This window comes from Vanessa atalanta, chromosome 12 (genome assembly GCF_905147765.1).
Source record: "Vanessa atalanta chromosome 12, ilVanAtal1.2, whole genome shotgun sequence".
NCBI lineage: Eukaryota > Metazoa > Arthropoda > Insecta > Lepidoptera > Nymphalidae > Vanessa > Vanessa atalanta.
Window position 1 is genome coordinate 5,402,193 of NC_061882.1, and position 13,870 is coordinate 5,416,062.

The 13,870-nt window shown below is 34.4% G+C and overlaps 1 protein-coding gene across 2 annotated transcripts in view; it reads right to left on the reverse strand.

Moving 5' to 3' along the window:
• Positions 1-520: 520 nt before the first annotated feature.
• The window catches only part of LOC125067875, a 176,103-nt gene continuing 162,753 nt past the window's right edge, over positions 521-13,870 (reverse strand). For both annotated transcript variants that reach the window (XM_047676768.1, XM_047676769.1), the window contains 5 exons: positions 8,781-9,207; positions 4,456-6,516; positions 3,841-3,985; positions 3,533-3,652; positions 521-3,424 (listed from right to left, as the gene is read on the reverse strand). In XM_047676768.1, coding sequence (XP_047532724.1) covers positions 3,238-3,424; positions 3,533-3,652; positions 3,841-3,985; positions 4,456-6,516; positions 8,781-9,207 — 2,940 coding nt within the window. In that variant the 3' untranslated portion in view covers positions 521-3,237. The remainder of the gene's footprint in view (positions 3,425-3,532; positions 3,653-3,840; positions 3,986-4,455; positions 6,517-8,780; positions 9,208-13,870) is intronic.

Sequence of the window (13,870 nt, forward strand, 5' to 3'; positions counted from 1 at the left end):
ACCGCCGAGCACGATATGAATTATAAACACAAATTAAGCACATGAAAATTCAGTGGTGCTTGCCTGGATTTGAACCCGAAATCATCGGTTAAGATGCACGCGTTCTAACCACTGTGCCATCTCGGCTCATCTATTTATAAATTATTTTTATTAAATACATTCAGTCAATTAATTTGTTTACAAGTAGTACAGTCTATTACTATATCTGGTATTACTAGTGGTCTTCAGTAGTCCCCTTATAAAATTTTGATCTTTCTATGACATCAGTACAAGTTCTGTATGTAGGAACATCATTTTATGCTGACCAAACCATTTTATGAAATCTAAAAATGTTTACTAAAACAACAAATTCGTAGCTTAAACGGTAATAACGGTACCGTTCCTGTCAGTTGCCTGTACATTATTTTTTGTATTAAGTACGCTTTTTAATAGTTCTTATATAATCTTAATAATAATAATAAAGGATTTTTGGTTAAATAAAATGTAATATAATTTTTTTAATATTTTTTTTATTTCATCATTCATTTCAAACTACACCTTCAAAAATTATAATTGATTATAACTACGATAAGCTATAATTTTACCTAACATACGACTCGAACCTACGTCGTTTCATGAAAAAATTTTGACACTTCAAAACTTCCAACAGGAATTTATTATTCTACCTTCCATTATGCAATTACTACTTTAAATACAAAGGAAATAAATGCATGAACAAGAATAAACTCGTGTACCTTCGTTACGGACTATCCCGAAACACAAAAGCATGTACATCGAACAAACGCAATAGCCCATACAATCAAAGAAACAGTAAAACGTCTCATCTCAAGGGCATGAGAAGATGTATTAGATAATAATAAATGAACATAGTTTAATCTTGTTCATATAAATTTATCCACTTAGTGATAAAGATTTATATTAAATTATGTATTAAAAATTATTTGCACGCTTGCACAAGCTGCTCTGCGGTGGTTGAATAAAATACATACAATTATTTTTCACATTACATTGAAATTCGCTCGTTCCCATACACAACTACAGTTATTACTAATGTGTCTTACTTAGTAACAAAATAAATCTGTTAAAACGTAATTTTAAGTCTCAAACAACATCGTTAGTTTTCAAAATCAGGTACAAATTAATCGAAATTATAACTAAGGTAACTGAAACATCAAGGGAAGAAATATGAGATCACGCTGCTTTATTAATATTCACGTCATTTCGACATGGTATCAATAAAGCGATATTCCACACGAAGTTTTCTTATTACATACTAATATTTTTGGCGTTTCATTTTATCAAACTAAATCACAGAAAGAACGATAAGAAATAATAGCTGACACCTTCATTCAACCGTCGCTTTATTAGAAATGTTATTCCTGAATAAAGCATTTATGAAACGTACTTCATATTTTAAACATATCACTTGAATTTTAAATATTCTTGAAAACGTCGCTCGTGTTGAAAACTCTTTAGAATAAAGCGACAGTTTTAAATGAAAAAAAAAAAAAAAAACTTATCTATGGATTATAAATACCAGGGGCCCATAAACACTTTACAAACCTACTTAATTCTAATATAACAAAAAATATAAATAAGTCAATGTGAATGTTACATAACATGTGCATTCTTCTCTATGATCTTAATTATATGCCGTGCCATATAACATCGGGAGTTACCTACAGTAAAATTGAAATGTTTGCTACGCTTTTTCATATAAATACAGTATGAAAGCCGTATCAAAATGGTCTTTCTAATTATCTAATGAGTACATCTAAACGTCCCTTATCGTAAACATATGGACTTTTATTAAATTACATATTGAAGATAATTATCATAACAGTGATTGTACTCTGTACTTACTTACTAAAGCTCAAATTGATGAAAATCTATTGTTTTATGCTACGGTGCAAAATTTATTGATATTATAACTATTGTTAAATATAGAAAATACGTGAATAGAGAGACCGCCTTGTAGGAGTGTCACATTTCGTGTACCAGTTTGTTCCTTTTCAAATCGATACGATTTTCGTGACTATGAGTCGATGAGTCACTATGGTATTTATAAGCAAAAACCAACCTTCTAATTATAGAAATAAAGTCCATAATAAATTGTAGATTGTATTGTGTGATAACAGTGTTCACTCACAAATTGTTCTATTTAATAAAAGACAGTCGTTTTATTATTATATTTGACCTCATTTTAATCTATGGATCCGTAATTATTTTTAAACGGCATATACAAAAGCATAACATATACTTGCCTTTATCTAAGTGTTAGAAGAAAAATAATAATATTAAGTTAAGCATTTTGCTTTTAGGCCTTTATACATGTAGCTGCTAAGATAGCTAAAAAATTAAAACGAAACCATTTTAAATTATTATTATTATTAAATATCGTTTAAGTGGCCTTCGTGACATATACTTGGCTATTATGACCTTGGCCATATTTCATCATATACTGAATATGACGTACTAGTGATATATGTTGTATATTTTCTTAACAAAACTAATTGGTTTATAATGAGTTATAAGTTTAAAGTAAATAAAATTACTTATACAAATTTAAATTAAATCTAATGTTACCGTGGAACTCACATTAATAATTACATACATAATAATTTAAATATCAATACAGGTTGCTGCGGTGTTGGGACTAGCATAAGTGTAAAGCAAGCGCTTAATTATTCATTAAAGTCTCGAGCTATTTTTAAATGGTCCATTGTATTGGATTAAATATCTTATTGTTTAAAGAAAAAGTTATATTTTATAATAAATAAAATAAAATATGTTCATATTTTTAATGCTGTTGAGGCTTTCGTAATAATAAGCACTAGCTCTTAACGGTAAACACCGCCGTCGTATTATGACAACGTTCCGAGCGAACAAACATTTTGCAAGCCCCATAGAAAAAAACATTTCTATGTACGTATGTCCTCTTTGGTATTATTCACTGGTTACTAAAACTATTCACATATAATAAATAACTGCTGCTATATTTACGCTTAAGTATCAAAAACGTAATTTGACACAAAACTCAAAGTTTATTGCGTCTTATTTATATACACGTGGCCGTTCGTACAGCTTGAAGTTCCTCACTGAACCGTTAACTGAGTGCTACGAAATGTATACTTGTACCGTCCAAGCTCCTACAAAGCGAACGAATCATCAAAGAAGCTGAAAGAACGCCATACATTGGGTTCTTTGATTAATTCCAATCAATGTTTCCCAAAGATTTCAAAGCATAACAGCTGGCAGTGGAGTCGATAGAGCCATGTGTTCAGCACCTCTAACTGGAAGCCTTTGAGCCGTGACGTAGTGTCTCATTAGAGCGGGTACGTTGGGGAAGGCGGTAGCAGCCCCTCCCAAAGTGTAACCGTCACCCCCGCGACATATCCGCATGTGCATAAAGCCACGGGTGGATCTAGAAAAAAGAAAAAACAAATATAAAATATTTTTTGAAAAATATGAAAAGTGTTATTACTATTGTTGAAATAATATTATTTGAGATAGAAAATAGTCAAAAACTCACTTCAAGCTAAGCGAGTAGTCGTGTTTAGCGGACTCGCTATTTCTTACTAAGAATGCTCCCTCATCGGCATCTCTTAGTAATCCCTCAGCTTCCAAACGCGATAACGTTCCATGATACCACCTGGAATAAAAAAAAAACATTTTTATTAACAATCGAACACGATAATTAAATTATGCCAATTTTTGTTCCATTTTATGCCATGATGTTTGATATTATGTATGTATATAATTGTTACATGAATATTATTCTATTATTATTATTATGAGCATTTGTGTGTTAAATTAATAATGATCAATCATTCAACTCACCCTTGTCGGTCTAGTGGAAGAGTAGCATCAACCAGGTCCCGTGGCGGCGCTATAGGTCCTAAGTTCAAATGTAATCCTTTGGCACTACCGGAGCTACCAGTGCCACTTTCAAAATTCAAAGTCAATTTCTCACGATGTTTTTTTCCTAAAAGAAAATATTATTTTACATAAACATATTCTGATACAATTTTAAGTAATAAGATTCTTTATCATGATAGATACATGCGTTCACAAAAGTCAAAGGTCATTAAATGTCAAATTGCAACTTATCTAAACTCTTAACTCAACTGTACGTTTACAAATTGCTCAGAACATAAAGGGAAAAGTTCCCACAAAGAGCACTCAAGTATATTAAATATTAGAAGGGCGTCGGAGCAGTTTGTATAAAAGAATTCGAAGTCATACGTCTTAATCGGCATAATTCGGTAGTAGACTTCACTTCAAGTTACCGACAGATCTCGAAAATGCGAGACGACAGACCCTCTACAGATTTCTTTCTTATGGATTGACATGTAAAAACCCTTGTGATATATAATATAATAAGTTTTTACAAGATAAAATAATTTACGTTGTAATTTTTTTCATTAAATTTATTTTAATCTGATCTTAGCTCACCTTGGTTTAAATCTTGAACGCTTTGACTCGAAGAAGCGTTAGATATAGCCTCTCCAAAATCATTGTTCAGTTGCAACGATTGGCCACGTAATTTACGTCTCAATTTGGGCATATCAAATGGCAAAGTGCGAAGGTCTACTTCGGCTTCAGCTCGACGTCTTCGTAATTTTGGCATATCAAACGGAAGGTCAGAAAGATCAACAGCATCATCTTTACGTTCTTCTTCTGTGTTGCTGTTTTTGAAATTTATAAATGCATTCCGTGAATCTACACCTTCTCTCGAATGAATTGATATACCACTGTCGGAACCTTGTATTTCTGTGTCACCGGGAGTTGAATGCCTAAACGTCAGATTTAACAAATTTCTGTTTTGTAAAGCCCGCCTTTTCGGCTTAGGTAAAATTTCAACAGTAGTTTGTATTGTCGTGTTACCCATATCACCATCTTCGGGAGATACTTTTTGTGAGTTATTATTTTTATTGTTATCAGATGTTTCTGATGCTGGCTCCTGGGAAGATTTGTCTGATATAGGACTTAAAATATGTAGTTTATTCGGATGATGTCCAAACCCCGAAAGCTGCATATGATGTGATTTAATAAATGGAACGTTTCCGGAATCAGAGCTATGTGAACTTAATGATGATGAGTGTCGACTTTCAGAACTACTACTACTCCTGTCTCCTTCACTGTTGCTGCTCCTTAGTGACTCCATGCTCCCTCCACTACTGCTTGTTGCCATGCTTTCGGTGCTTGAATACTTTCGACGTGGACGAGCTACTCCGGGCCTGCCTTTAAACTCCATTATAGGGCCGACCCCCTTAGGCCCCTTGTACCGATTCATTTCGGGTGTATCAGAATCGGAAGTGGGTCGACCCTTAATCTCTAAAAAAATACCGTCTTTTGATTGCACCCTTTCATCATCACCATCACGAGACTCACGACTGGAATCCCTCAAACGTTGTCCAACGTCAAGTTCTGTAGACACAGAAGCTTTAACGTCAGTCATACTAGCGTCACTACTGGTCGGCGTGTCCCTAGCCCGTAGAGATTTTACCGGCAGTCTTAAATCTTTTAGGCGGGGATGTGATGGCTGGGTTTGAGGCAAATTTGGAGCACTTTTAATACTATTCATTGCAGATCCGTCTTTTTGTTGAAATTTTGTAGGTAACGGCGCTGTAGATGGTGGAGAAGGAGTATAACCGCGTAACGGCAGTTGAGATGTTGATGTACGATCTTCATCTTCAATGTGCACTTTCTCCATCTCCTCCGAGAGTGCTGATGCGTTACTCTCATTTTCTCTCTTTTGGCGAATAGTAGGAATCTTTGAACGACGAACACTATCGGTTTTCATAGTCACCTTACGGCGACCTTTATAATCTGGTTCACTACGTTCTACAGCTTCAAATGCAGATGAGGCAGATGATATAACCTTGCGTTCCTCGGCTTGCAAGAGCGCTGGATGATTACTAACGCGGTCGAAATCATCTAAGTCATCATCAGACCGAGCTATTTTACAGTCAAAGGCCGTTTCGTAAATCTGTCGTGTGGTCATTTCTTGTGGCCAGCGTGGCAATGGCGCCGGCACGTAAAATACGCTACGAGAAGATCTATGCTCCTCTACATCTTCGGGCGCGGCGCACACGCAGCCGGCCGCGTCGCGCCCGCGACGCCTTGGCGGCATCCACGCGCTCTCGCCGGACGATGATGATGATCGTTCTAGCTCACGGAATCCATCTTCTGCCACTGAAAATCTTTTAGGCAGATTTGGTCTTTGAGCAACGTGGGGAGCGTCAAGACTTGCTGACTTTCTATACCGTGGGCCACGAGACGAAGACGTCGATGAAACAGTCGGCGCTGTAGGAGCAGGTGGTGGCGGGGCAGTTTTGAACAAATCGCCGTAATAATATGGGCTAGGATTTCTTCTAGGGGCGTTTGCGTATCGTGGATCAGATCGACCACTGTCTGGCGAATGCAAGGATGGTGCAGTTGCAAATGGATCGAATTCACCAAACTCGTCCTCTTCGCCTTCAGTTGATGATGATCTGTCTTCTGAACTCGATTCTAAAACAATAATAATCGCCATTAGACATAATTTCAGATATTAATAAATTTATTGTGTGCTGTTTAAGACGTTCTTTTTTATCTATCTTCATATGCTTGTGGTAAAACACATTTTCTCCAAAAATTTTGTGCTAAAAATTATTTAAATTGCAAAACGTATAACCGTCGCTACAAAATTGGAAGACTTTTAGAAGATAAAATGAAGGCAGCGAGCTAGAAGTAGGTTCGTAAACGTTCCGTAAGTCTGAGGCCGCAGTTAGTCTCAAGTGGCGTCGTTTAAATGAGCGTCCGGAATTGTACTTTCACGATCCTTCAAGAAAGCAGTCAATCATAAAGAATGGAAAAATGTTCCCCTATTATTAAAAAAAGTCTTGAGTAAATCTTATTGCTATTTCTTGACTAAAGTTCCTCGTTTAAACTTTTTAAAGGTGCGAGTGTATTTTTTTTTAATTGTTTGATATTTAATTTGTTTGATAAAAATATTTAAAAGTGAAGATCATAGTCATTTTAATTTGGGTTTGATAATGGTATTAATTCTTAAATTCGTATATATCGTCTCAAATTAACGTATTCATAGTATCATGAACCGTTTTTGAACGTAAAATAATTGCGATGTTGTGTTCGTTCGCTTTCATTTTTTTGAGATTAACTGAAGTACTCTTATAACGCTAAGGTTAATGAATGCAATAAATCCCCTTTAACTCGTGCATACGATGCTAATGTTATTTCAAAGGCAAGTAGAAATACCCTAATGAAAATTCCTTGCCTCGCACAACAAAGGCACATCTCTGAATGCATGTTGAGCACAAAAAGTCTGGATTTAAAGCCCCAAGCTGAGACAAATATCTACAACTAGCATGTTTTACTTCTACGTCCATGAGTTGATAGATAAATCTAAGGTTTAGTACCAAGAAAAAGCACCAATATTTATTCCTCGTAACTAATACGAAAACAGTGCAAATTGTCCATTAGCGCAGAGGGTTGCAAAGTGACGTTATTACGTGACGTAATTGCTTTTCCACGTGAATGGACATGAGCCCCTACGAGTCGAAATTTGTTGAATTACCTCGATTAACGTGTTAAATGTCTTTCAAAAACGTTTGAAGCAATGTCAAAGGCGCCGGTTTAGAATAAAGCTATTAAACAATTAAGATAAAATTACACGGATTTGAACTAAAAGTTAGCTGGAATTGTCATCGTAACTGAATATTATTGACATAATCATATGCTCTCGAAAGTAAAAATATTCATTAAATGCTTCTTATGTGTTCGTATTTACTCCTGCACATAATGTTGTATACTTTTAATAATTCTCATTATGTAAGTGGTTAACAAACTCATATTAATCAAGATAAAATGAAAAAATCTTTCCATAGACAAACGACATTGCAAATCAAAAGCCACTGTTTATTATGTCGAGACATTTTTCCGAGTCTAGACGAACTAGCAGAAAAAAGGCTGATTAAAAGTCGCCATTGTTGTTGATGCCTAGCGCGGCGTTTATTACCTCGGCTCTAATTGTGGATATTCCATGGAAGCTTACAACGTCTTTATAACATAAGAGGTATATCAACTTAAAAATAAATTCGCCTATTTTTGTATCTATATGTGTAATGGTAAGAAATTGATTGACTTAAAAAAAGCGCATTAATTACACATTACTATAAACCATTTATATGCTGTATACCCTTTTAATATACGTATGCATACATTTCGAAATTTAATAAAAGAAAGTAGTTCTCGTTAAGCGACTGACATGTCGAAGTAAAACTATGTTGACATAGTTTACTTTTTAAAAATGAAATTGTGAACAAGTTAATTAACCCACCCCGAGAATTTGTGTAACGAGGAATGGCGTGCAAGCTGTTTTCTTTTCATTTCTACGACAAACGGACAGGACTAGATACCATCTCGAGAACAATGCCGTAACAAGTCTCAACCGCGATTGTTGTGCGAGAAAAGAGTCTTTGTGCGGTCTTAGGAGATGAGCGAGGGTACAATCCTAGCTAAGAATTTACGTACACAAAATAAATAATATTAATATTTCTACTATACTATATTATAATGAAAGTTAAATGGCTTTTCATATTAATTTTTATATTTCAATTGAATTCTTTTTACATTCCTTAAATGTTATTTTAAATATTATAAAACCTAATATAATTATTTAAAAAGTAAAAGAACGATATTTTATGTAAAACCCTTAAACAGCCGGCACAACGATTACAATAGTTACGTAAAACATGAATTACAAATAAACTCACCAGATTCGTAATATGGTTGTGCCCGGTGTCTGGACTGTCTCTCTTGGCGCAGTGGCGCGGAAGGCGCAGGTTCGGGCGGAGAATCGGCCGAACCTTCAGGTGCACTTTCGGGACTACGTCTAGAAACTTCAGGAGCTGACAAGTCGAAATCAGTTCGTCTTGCCGACTCGTAATCTGCTCTTCGACGAGCTGACTCCGCGTCAAAAGCGGGTCGTCTTCCAGAATCTGCGTCGTATTCTCTACCGAAATATCTTCTTGATTCGTATTCGTATGGTCGTCTTGAGTCAACGTCGTAATTGTGACGACGCGATTCGTAACGCCATCTGGATGTGTCGGGTGAGCGTCTAGGCTCCCTTGACCGGCGACTACGCTGCGGTGATCGTCTGGCTGTGTCGCGTGGTGTACAATAAGCCTCTAAGAATTCAACCTGAAACAAATTACTTTTGTTAAATTTATTTCAATGTTAATCATCAATTAAAAACCATTCACTTATATTTTTATTATCTGTAATGTGGATCGATAGGATGTAAGTACACGCTACAATACGAAAATATAGAACAAGGGATTCCGCATACCAAGTGACTATTAGTTGGAAGGAAGCCCTTCATCATGAAGGTCGATTATGTGGCAGAGTAAAGTGGTAATAAAATGCAGCGGTCACATATCCGCCGACCGTAACGGTCGGTTAGACGTTCTTTCCCCTAGACGGGGTGTCATTACCGGGGAACGTTTCTGTTTATGAGAGGGAGCATAAAGAATATTATGAGATATTGCGCTTGCATTGACGATACGATGAGGTGATAACGTTTCAGAGGCTGGTCAAATTTAGTTCGGAATGTCATTTTTTATTGCAAACATCAACGCTATTACATTTATACTTTTACATTTATAATAACTTTGTCAAAATAATAAAATCGTGGACATAAAAAAATAAGTCTTATTTTTTTAAAGTTTTTTATTTATTTCGTACATAGTGAATTGTTTGTTGAAGACTCTTCAATAGCTATTTTACATATAAAGACACACCATGTATATATCGACGGAATTATACATTGATTGTCATTATAGAATTAAAAAGTTTATCGATAAAGTACCTTGTTAAATTAAAATTATAACAAGACTGAAAGACGTTTATTAAATATTAATTTACAAAGTAGCATAATAAAAAAGCACAACTAAACACAAACAAATAATATTACATAATACATATCTCGTAATCTTAATTTTTTATTTCGATTCTCGATAAATATATTTTAAGTTAAATTTGATTAAATTTTGACGTTATCTTCATACGTGTTAGATACACGGTGTAACATAAATATTTGTTTGTTATTATCGATATAATTGTTTTTAAAATCCCAAATCCTACCCACTCTTACGAGCTGTTAGCTGATAGCTTATTTAAGTGTAAATAAATATATTTTTATATTGGCTAGAATTTATTAAATGATAAGAATAAAGGTGTCAACTCTATTTCATAGTGGGGATCGAGATATTTAGTATGGATATAATTGTTTTTAATTTAATTCATAGATTTATTGATGTTTCAAAGTGGTCGACCCCGTGATGAGCTCCAACATCCGCGCCTCAGGGCACGAAGGGTCTTAAGCCCTCATTAAGGGCGGGTTTAGGATTTACTAGCATTAAATTTCGAGAAATCTTAACCTGAACGAGTTTATTCAACGACTTCCACACGTAATACTTACATAATCTGATTGCCAAACATTATAAAAGTCTCTTTCATCCAACATTACAATCAAGATCATTCAATGGGAAATTTCGTCTACCCACAATCTTCGTATAAGACCAGATTAAATACATTAAACGTGCAAGCAGTCATTATACGTCGCGAGGGTGACTTTATAAATAAAATAAAAGGATTGTAAGCCGGTTCTGTAGCTGGCCCCAGGCCTGTTCTTTATTCAAACTTTTACCATTGAGTGGAGGCTAGGGCTAGCCTCATCTGGCGCATTGTTTAACGATTCCTTCCTACGCATGAAAATTTATTTACATAATTAAACATCGGTCGCACCACCCTCGTTTTGATTTGCGATGTCTACGAGATTTTCTCCGCTATTTACATATTTTGTTCCGACGCTTAATTAGAGTCGGTCGAAGCGTTTTCACGCACAAAATTATAAAAGCTTTAATTAAAAAAGTCTATTTCATATTCAATCAAATTTCATAAATTATCAAGGTTATGATTAAAAATAGTGACTCACTTCCACTCGAAAGTTGTTTATCTCGACGAAATAAAGCAATAAAGAATCCTTTTTTTTGAACGAAAATAAATTCATTCGGGTTTATATAGTGATGCGTATGAGGGCATTATTCGTTTCGTTTTATTTACCAATTCAAATCAATGTTCCTATTGAATCGGAAGGGGTTAGCCGAGAGGGATCAAATTGAAACTGCTCAAGCACACATGTTCACTTCTGGCTATTCATCAATCGCATCGCATAATGGGGAAATAAACTACAACTCACTTCCTCGACAACTACACGTATAATACTAATAGTCAACTTCCTGTAGAAACGACATGGACAATTTATACGAAGCAAGGCCTAATGAGAATTATCATTCGAATTGCTTCGAATGAATTTAAAACTTGTCTATGTTTTATTTCTAAGTAAATAAATTTGAGTAGAAAAATAATCGAGGAATCAATAAATATTATTTATTATAATTTTTTGTTTCCTTGAATGTTGGAGACCTATCGCTTTTAAATTTAAATGTATTATCTTATCAAATGGAATTTTTGCACAAGAGGAATACCTATTTGTTTTTACAAAACCATAATAACAAAATAATGTAACCGTATCACGCTTGTGGTTTACTTTACTATATAAATAACGTCATATGTTTTAACGAGATAACCTTACCTACATATTACTAATTGCTTTTTGATTTGCTACGTACGTACTGTTTTGATTAAAGAATAATAATCAATTGCGCGTTTACGTCAAACATCAAATATGACTTTAATCTAATGTTGTTTTTTTTTTTAAGTAACATCATATGCAGATTGACAAAAGTCGTTTAACATAGAACCTTACTAGAAAGTTCTATGAAATATAGATTCAAATAAGTTAAAGAATATAATCCATAAAGTTAATTATGCATTCAATTGTTATTACAATGTCTCTAATAAACAAATAATATATCGAAAAAAACGAATTCTAACAATGTTTTTAAAAGAATACGTCACTGAATATGTAAATGATTGACGTATATTATAAATTAAAATAAATTACGATTAAAAAAATATATATTGGCTATCATGCTTAAAACCAAAAGGTGTCCAAATCATTAGATGTCTATAAATACTCACAAGTTTAACACATCAATGATATGAAAGGAATAATTACTTTTCTCTAGAGAGTAGGCGACGATGAACAAAAAATATTCTATAGGTATAGAGAAAGTGTGATTCCGGGTTCGCCCGCTATGAGTAATACCAACAGAATGAAGGATGTGGGACAAGATGTAGTTTTCAGACGGCCACATGAGTCAGCCGGGCGATTTATAAATACCGGAGACACGCCTCCTGGCTGCCCAGCCTAAAATAGTACGCTGCAGTGTCGTATAACATAAACATTAAATGCTTCTTTGATCAGTCATCGGTTCTGTATGGAAAAATCTCAGACGACTGCGAATATTACATCAGATAAAAAATGCCGACCAAGGCCCCAGGAAATTTAAAATATTCAGAGATATTTCTTGCTTGAAGATTCCGAAACATAATGTATATAAAACGAGCTCGTTAATAAAATAAATTGTTATTTATTTACAAGATAAAAATGCTGGGTTATCCAAACATTTAAAAAAAAATATACATCACTTAAGATTTACATTTAATTCAAGATGATTCACCATTCAGTGTCTTTGTGCTGGTTTTTGTTTACAAATATAATCATATCTATCAACATTATTTGACACAATAATTAACTTCTAAATTATTCGAGACAAACACGACTATCCTAGTAGTAAATACGCTTATTTGAGATCGGTAGCATTCTTTCTGTACAATCGTAACCTTCTAACTTGGGTATAATGTAATTCAGCGGCTAAATGTCTGCAGGAATTAACAGACTGGTTGGACTGCAATTTCCCCGTCCACAATTGGCGCGGTCAATCTTACATTGTGAACTCCTGTCTAGTCACGTTCAGCAAACCAGAGCCGGCAAACAGGTTCCACGCAACTGAGTTAAACAGTGTCTTTTATTCTTTTCACTTTCAAAACAAGCATCGCGGACGTGCTTTTCAATCATACTCTGTTATTGGACCGTAAGCCTTAATGTCTGATACATGTCGATTCGATTCTCTCTTCTATTTACTTTTAGAAATTTATTTAAACGTACATGGAAACTCATTCCAGACAAACTAAATTTTAACTATTAATTAAAACGAATTGTCTTTAAGTACGGCTTCCTACCAAGAGTACTGACGTGACAAAATTAGACACAATTGTTGCAAATGAAAACAGGCGGAGATGGGAAATAAGCTTAATTACTAAGTTGCAAGTCCAAATCGCCTAAAGGGCCGAGGGTCTTCTTAAGTAGACCCTTACAAATGCTTCAATGAAGGGAGCAATTATGAAAGAAACTTCGTCCTTCCTTTAAAAGGACATTCACTTCTAATATTGTCATTAACAGTTACTATTCAGATTTTAATAATATTTTATGGAATGTTTGAGTTACTTTAAAGGACAAGACTAATAGAACATGTGTTTAGGGAATGGATTTTTTTTTAAACTATAGTGTCATTGTGTTCCAGCAGAAGCTGTATTTATTCATATTTTTCTCATCTGTCGGAACTCACTATTTGTGAATGCCTTTCCCAAGACAGGTCAACGGGAGACCGGATGGTACGAAAATAAATTATTATTGTAAACTAGGAATGCTTCTAACTGCATCATTGTAAATGCATATGATATTTTACACGTTAAGTTCTACGTTGAATGTGTTGAAATATTTCTTTATTTTCAAATTAACATTAGACCATTAAAACATGAATTCGACTTCGAAATATAAATTGCATTCGATTGGAAATTGCTTTAACTCTGTAGTTTTGATCTTTATTTTGTTTCA